Consider the following 7,378-nt stretch of genomic DNA (forward strand, 5'->3'; position numbering starts at 1 on the left):
TCGAGGGGCGCCTGGCTGGCCCTGGGGACCCAGAGGTCGGCCGGAGGTGGACCCTCTGGGCGCACGGCGCCGCCGTCTCAGGGAGCGGGGTGGCGATCACGCCCACCAGGCGGCCGGCCCGAGGCCGCAGCACCGCAGGCGGGGCCCAGGCCCCCCAGGCTGCCCTCCCCAGACCCTCGTTCCCTGGGAGGAAAGGAGAAGGAAGTGAAAACCAGGAAAGCGGATGGGGCCAGCGCCGCACTTTCTAGGGCTCCCCCGGCGGGCGGGCCGAGGGGGNGGCGGGCCCTGGGGGCAGCAGCGGGGGCAGCCGAGGCCGAGGCCGAGCCTAGGACGAGGGCGCGGAGCTGGGCTTCTCCTCCCGCGACACGGGGATGGCTCTCTCGCTGTGGCCGGCGTCCACGCCAGATGGGACCTTGGGGCCCGAGAAGGTCAGCATGCCGTCCGCAGACAGGGAGCAAGAGAGCGCCGACTGGTCCACGTTGGAAGGCAGGCGGTAGCGGCGGTGGAACTCCCGGGAGATGTAGCCGTGGTCGTCCTGGGGGGGGCGGCGGGCGCGGTCAGCGACACCAGGGCGGGGGTGTGGCGGGGGGGCCGCGGCCCTGACGCGGAGAAGGCCCTCCTGGACTTCACAAGGGCCGGCTCACCACGCTCGCGCACGGGGCAGGGGGAGAGCCAGCGAGCCACGTGGGGGCTCCTGCTGAGGCTTACCACCCGGCCTCCCCGCCCCCCAGCCTCGGCCTCCCCGCCCCCCAGCCTCGGCCTCCCGGCCTCCCTGCCTCCCTGCACAGCCTGGGGCCATTCACGGCCATGGAGTTGGCTCATCAGACTCATTCCACTCCAGACGCGTGTGAACGGCTGTGTCCTGGGCCTGCACGCGGATCAGGTTTGGCCTTTACCCCACGGGGCTCAGGGTGTCTGCCCGCCACCCCCAGGGCCTGAGCAAAAGAGCTCTCATTTCAGGGGGCAGCCTGGCCCCAGCCCCTGCGCCCGACTTCTTCCTCCACATAAAACAAGTAGCTTGGGCCCCAATGCCGTTCACAGGGGTGGGGGGTGCAGGAGGCAGAGTCAGGGGTTCACCCCCCCACACACACACACACAACTTCTCCAACCACTGGAAGCTAACCCTGGTCCCTGACCGCCGGGTGAGAAGCCACCCCAGACAGTGCCAGCTGTGGGGCCACCGACCCCCCTGAGCCACGCAATAACGGGGGGCACTCGCGGCAAAGGGCCGCCGAGAGGTGAACGTGTGAACACACGAGTGTTTGGGGCATCGATGACCACGGGCTGCACTGCATCAGGGCTCACCCGCCGGTTAGGTTTCCGTGGAAACCTTCGTGGCTCAGAGCCGGCCCCCGGGTGCCCGGAGTTTCCCGGATCCTCCCTACTCTGACCCCGTCACCGGAGCGGCTTGGAAGGAGCCAGGGAGAGCCGGGCAGCACCCGGGGGTGTGGGGGGTCCCTGCAGGCCGCTCCCCTGCAGGGCTCAGGAGCGGCCTCCCTGTCGCTGGGTCCTCTGGGACGAAGCCCTCCCTCCCGGGGTGCAGGGCGCCCGGACCCACCTGCCTCTCGTTGTGCTTGCCATGGATCTCCACAAAGTCCTCCAGCACCTTCACAGTGAGGTCCTCCGGGGAGAAGTGCTTCACGTCCAGGAAGATGACGAACTTGTCCCGGTCGGACCGGACCTGAAACCCAAGCGCTCCCGTGAGCCTCTGCGGGCCGCGGTTCCCGCGCTGCTGACCCAAGAGGCCAGCGTGGAGGGGCCGGCGGCTCGGCCCCCAGCTGTCAGCGCAGAAACGCCTTCCACGCATACGGACACAGGGACCCAGGGACCCCTGACTCGGCGCTGCGTGGATGCTCGGGGCTCAAGGCCGTGTGCCTGTCGCTGCCTAGCTGGCAGCTGAGTGGCTGGTGATGGCGGGCTGGCTGGGCAGGGGTTGGCCAACTGGCTGGACCTGGCACGTTGAACAAGGTCCCGGCCCCCAGCCTTCCCGGTCTCCCCACAAGCGGCCCGCGGCCTGGCATCCCCCGCGGGCAGGACATGCCTGCAGTGTTGCCCAGCTCGCTGCTCACCCCACTTCCCTCTCCCCTGCCCTCACAGCGCTCCCCAGGGACACTTGGTGAGGCTGTTTTTGTTTCTGGAGTTGATGGGCGCCCCCCGGCTCTGGACAGGCCTCTGCTTTCAGGCAGTGACGGAGACCCAGGCCCGCTAGACCCTGGACCCTGGGGTTTGCCACGGGGGCTCGGGGAGAGAAGGCCAGTGGCCGCTTCCCTTGGGGTCTGGCCCCGGGCACCTGGGCGGCCCGGGGAGGGCCCACTGTCTGCGGCCGCACCAGCCACAGACGGCCTTCAGATGGGAGGACCCGGGGCAGCACAGCCCACCCGCCCAGGCCCCCTGNTGTGCCTGGTCAGCAGAAACGCGGCCTGGGCCCAGCGCCCGCCCCCCCCAGCCACGGGCCCTGAGGCCCTGACCGGCACGGGGCCCTGGCCTTCCGGAGGACAGCGCCCCCAAGGACGCGAGCCGAGCGTCTCTGGCCCCCGCTCACCTGGGGTCGGTGAGGACTCGGCTCCCGCTGCTGCGTGGGCGGTGCCCCTGCGGGCCTGGCCGGCTGCGCCCCCGGCCGCCCCGTGAGCGGGCGCTCATCCGCACTTCACAGACTTGGAGGTGGGCTCAGAGGCCACGCGCACGATCCCCGAATCTCAGAGCTACGGGGGGAGAGTGCATGGCTTTTCCCAACAGAGTTCCCTCTAGGACTCGTTTCTGGTTACGACGCGTGCCCACGGTCACCGTAAAAATCTCAGGATGCTCCTCTCTGCGCGGCTCACCCTGGACATCGTCCCGGTGAACGTCGTCGCCTCGCTGTGACAAGGCTGGACGGCCGCCTCGCGCCAGGGGCTGTGTCGCAAGGCCCGGGGACCACGTAGTAACAGGCAGCCACCACAGGCCCGGGAAGCGCCGGCTCCCAGCCCCTCACGAGCCCACTCCTCGCTGCATGGTCCGGACCCGAGAAGCTTCTTATTCGTCCCGTCCCTCCGCCTCCCTGCACGGGCTCTGACCGGCGCCCGCGATGTGCGGGCGGCGCGAGTGCATCCTCAGCGCTCTCGGGCATCTTCACACCCCTCTCTCCTGCCCCTGGACCTCGCCGGCCATGGAAGGGCGCTTACCCGGCGCTTAAGGAGGCTTGTGTCTGACACAAGTAAGGCGGGATCAGTGTCGAAAGTGGGGACTCGAGAGCCTCCCTCACGCGGCTCCTTCCTGACCAGCCGTGTTCTGTACCAAAGCCTCCCCACCTCGTTTCTCAGCGCCTGCTACGTGCGCAGCACCAGACCGGGGGGAAAGGGCCCTGAAAAATCTGGAAACGCCAGCCTTTGCCTTGCAAGTGGATGATCTGAGGGAGCAAGTCCCCAGGGATCGGGCAGCAAAGACCGAATTAGGGCGGAGACCGTCAATGCGTGGGGGGGCAGAGGGCACCTGCCCTGCCCCGGGCCTGCACAGGCCACGCTCTGCTGGCCTCCTTAAATCTCCGTACCCACCCCAACTTCGTAGACCAGAGAAGTGGAGTTCAGAGAGGGCGGGCTGCGTGCCCAGTCACTCGGCTCAGAGCTAGGGCAGGGGCTTCGCCAAAGGCCCCCCACCCGGCCAGAGCCGGCGAGGGGCACTGGGGTGGCCCCGCACCGTGCCCAGCTGACCCCTCCCGGTGACAAGTGTCCCTCTGGCCGAGTTCACTGTAGGGGGTGGGGGACCAGCAGGGCCAGGCGTGTGGCCAGGAGCCCGGCAGGGAAGGAACAGTGGAGTCAGACAGAAGGAAAAGTCAGCCGTGCTAACGTGTCTTCATTTAAATGTTGGTATTTTGTTCATCGTAGATTCTCTGCGTTCATTTTGATCTTTCAAAACACTACGTTAAGAAATGATTTATCCTAACGATTCTGTCTCTGGTGACCCCTGACCCTGTCACGGGGGGAGGGGCGTGCCTCGCTCAGCCTGCCCCTCCACGGGGTCGTGGAGCTGTCTGCACCTGCGGGGGAGGGGGTGGCAGCGGGGACGACCTGGGGATGAGCACAGCCCCGTCCCGTGGGCCGCACGGCTCAGGGAGGCCGAGGGTCTGCCAGGGTCCTTCAGATGCTCACGGGCGTTTGGGCGCTCACACGCCTTGCACACCTGGCGCTTTCGGGGTTTGGAATCCCGTGGGCTGCAGCCGGCGAGAGCGGAGACCTCCCTGGGGCAGGGACTCAGGCCGGCGGGGCCCTAGCGGTGGCCTCGGGGTGGGCTGGCGCCCAGGCTGCAGGGATAGGAAGCGATGGGGACCAGCCATGTCGCACGTGTGTGTGCAAATTCACCCGGCCTCGACTCCCCACCTCGGCACAGCCCCTCACCACCCCGGATTCTGTGAGAAGAGGACCCTTTTATTCTGGGCCTGGAGTCCTCCCTGGGGGACCCTGAAGAGGTTATTTGTGCTAAAGAACAAACCAGCCAAGTCATGTTTCCCCGTGCAGAGAGAGCGTTCCCAGAGGGCCCTGCTCTGGGTGGCCAGGCCTCGGGGCCCACGCCTCTGGCCTTGGGTACCTCTGGCCTTGGGTGCCTCTGGCCTTGGGCTCCTCTGGACTATCTGCCAGCATTCCAGAAGGTTCTCACAGCCCTACAGGAGTGAACCGGACCCCATCGCTGTCCAGGGCAGACTGACACCCACCCCCTCCCGAGATGCTCTCTGTAAAGACCTCAGGCGGACATCACGCTTGGGGCTGGTACCAGACCTCAGCCCTGCCTCTGTGACCCCCAAGGCTGCAGCTGGCCGTCACCAGAGACACGGCACAAGGCGAGGCCCCGCTCCAGGGTGTGGGAGAGGCCGGGTGCCCTTCTTCCCGCGCTGCCCAGTGGGCGGGGGAGGGGGCCACGGGTGACGGGGGTCCTCGCTGTGACAAGGGCGCCCCGCCTCAGATGGGGCAGAGACTTGGGCCGCCTTCTCACGGGGCGGGGAGTCGGACCGTCCCCAGTCATGCCCGGCCGCCAGGCCTTGGACCCACGCTCTGCGCAGGCTTCTCCTGACCAAGACAGGCTGCGCCCTGACGTTTCTGCCCGGCTGGCCTGTCCCGCAGACCCCAGGGCGGAGAAGTGCACCTGGGCCAGGTGGGTGCCGCGGGGGAGGGGAGCAGCGGGCCCCAGGTTCGCTGGGGAGAGCAGGGCAGGTGTGACTCCCAGGTGGCGCCAGGCCATCACTCGGTGCCTCGGAGCCACGCTTTCGTCCTGGGGGACCGTGTGAGGCTGACCGACGTGGGCCTCCAATGTGGCCATTTTTGCTCGCCATCTTAGCCCTGCCCACAGCTCCCCAAACCCAGCTTCCTGGAGAGTCACTGCCCTCTCCACCTGTGTCCCAGACCTAGACTCTGGGGAGGACGGGCTGGCCCCGAGGCCATCCCCTGCCCCGCCGACCAGGGCCTATCTTGGCCTGAGAGACAGGCAGGCAGGGCTGCCGCGGGGTGGGGAGGGGTCTGCAAAGGTTGGGGGGGCAGCCAGCCGAGGACGCCAGAAGGTGGCCACGAGGCACCCACCTGGGGTTCAGCCAGGCCATGAGGGCCGCACCCCACCCGGGGCTCAGCCCTCAGCGCGCCCTGGGGCCAGCCGCTGCCACCGCCCACTCTGACAGCAAGCAGATGGGGCCCAGAGGCCAAGCCACTGCCCGACTGCACACGTACAGTGGCCCCGGGCAGGCCCTGGCGGGACCCAGCATGTGCTGCTCAGCCCAGGGCCGGGCCCACATCGCAGGTTAAAGAAAAAAGGAAAAGAGTTTATAAAAATCAAAGAAAAACAGTACATCCCTCCTAAAGCCAAGGAAAGAAATTAAATCCACAGACAATTCTGTTTATGTCATCATGTCTGCTGAGGTCCCGTCATGCCCCCTTGAGGCACGGAGGCTGTCCACGCATCCACGGCAAACCACGGCCCACGTGGAACTTGCCTTCGTGGGCGTGCAGAACTGAGGCATCATGGGAGGGCTCCCTAGGGCGGGCAGTGAGCCAGAGGCCAGGGGAAGGTGAGCCCTGAGTGTGTGCTGACCCGAGGGCTCTGGGCTGGAGAGGGCACAGGGCTGAAGGGGGCGGGGGACTGGGGAGGGGGCCATGCATGTTGGAGCAGCCCTGGAGAGGCCCTGCACACGTCTGTGTCTGTGTGTGTGTCTGTGTGTGTGTGAGTATAGTCTGTGTGTGCGTCTGTATCTTCATGTGTGTGCATTGTGTCTGCATCTGTGTCTGTGTGTGTGTGCATTGTGCCTGTGTGTGTGTGTTTCTCTGTGCACGGTGTGTGTGTTAGGGGGAGCGTGAGCTGTGATTCCTGAGATCATCTTTCTCCGACATCTGAACCCATCGGGACGTGTCAGGAGCTTGTCGTCCGGCCCGGCTATGGGCGCCCGGCCCCGGAGGGTGCTGTCCTCGGCGCATTGTTCCGAGGAGGCCAGCTTAGGCTTAAGCCCGTTCTCAGCGATTTGCATTCCGCTGCATTCGCGCTAAATGCCAGCCCTCCTCGCACAAAGGCTGGTATTTGCTTTATCCACAGGATTCCCATAGCGCCAGCAGTTTGCCCGAGTGCGCAAAGCCCCAGCACCCCAATTTTCCGCTCCAGGGACCAGCGGGCCGCGCCCACGGATGCGCACCGCGCGGGGCTCTGCCGTGCGTCAGCGGGTCGCGCCTGGGCTGAGCTCCTGGCTCTCCGCGAGGTCAAGGTGGGTGCGGGCAGCCTGTGACCCCGCCACGGCCCCGGGGAAGCTGCCACCCTCCCCCCACCAAGGGAGGACACTGCAGGGTCCTCCAAACGCCGTGGGACGGGACCTCGGGTCCCCTCACACAGGTTGTGCTAGGCCGAGGACAGTAGTGCCCCATCCGCTCACCAACCCTTGGTGTCTTTGGTGACTTTTTCTTGGGGGGAAAGTGTTTATTTTTATGACAAAATTTCTCACACGTTCTGCAACGTGGCGAGAACGGCGCAGGGAGCGTCCGCCAGAGCCACCCGTTTATGGAGGTTTCTGCCCCGTTTGCTTGTCTCCCTCTCCTCCCGGGGGGGATTTCAGAGCGAAGCCCAGACCTCCCGTGGCCCCGTGCTTCTCCGGGACGAAGGGTCCCTTCCTTGTAGAAGCACAAACCCCGTTCCGAAGGCGACCGCGTCAGCCACCCTCCTAAGCATGGTCCCCGACCAAACACTCCCCATCTTCTCGAACGAGCCCTTCCCTGCTGATCTGTTCCAACCAACACCCACACCCAAAAAGGAGGTAGACATGTTTGTCCTGAAGCGCTTCCTGCGCTGTTCAAACGGTCACGTGTGCTTTTCTGGCTTTGCTCTGTTAAAGGGGACACGCTGGATGCGCTGTCCAATGTCAGGCGGCCTCCAGGCTGGA

At 66.4% G+C, this 7,378-nt stretch overlaps 1 protein-coding gene across 1 annotated transcript; it reads right to left on the reverse strand.

Moving 5' to 3' along the window:
- Positions 1-325: 325 nt before the first annotated feature.
- Positions 326-4,309, reverse strand: CRYAA (crystallin alpha A). The gene is made up of 4 exons (XM_077755369.1): positions 4,143-4,309; positions 2,823-2,985; positions 1,559-1,681; positions 326-535 (listed from the first exon to the last, which is right to left on the reverse strand). Exons 1-4 carry the CDS (start codon positions 4,307-4,309, stop codon positions 326-328), a joined length of 663 nt encoding a protein of 220 aa, XP_077611495.1.
- Between the last annotated feature and the right edge of the window lie 3,069 nt (positions 4,310-7,378).

Source organism: Crocuta crocuta, unplaced genomic scaffold (assembly GCF_008692635.1).
Source record: "Crocuta crocuta isolate KB4526 unplaced genomic scaffold, BGI_CrCroc_1.0 scaffold675, whole genome shotgun sequence".
In the NCBI taxonomy this organism is placed as follows: domain Eukaryota; kingdom Metazoa; phylum Chordata; class Mammalia; order Carnivora; family Hyaenidae; genus Crocuta; species Crocuta crocuta.

Coding starts and splice junctions, on each gene's coding strand:
- CRYAA (XM_077755369.1), bottom strand. CDS start 4,309: ATGGCTGGTCCCCATCGCTTCCTATCCCTGCAGCCTGGGCGCCAGCCC. Junction 1,682..2,822: donor TCACCGGGACGATGTCCAGG/GTGAGCCGCGCA, acceptor CTTGGGTTTCAG/GTCCGGTCCGACCGGGACAA. Junction 536..1,558: donor GCAAGCACAACGAGAGGCAG/GTGGGTCCGGGC, acceptor CGCCCCCCCCAG/GACGACCACGGCTACATCTC.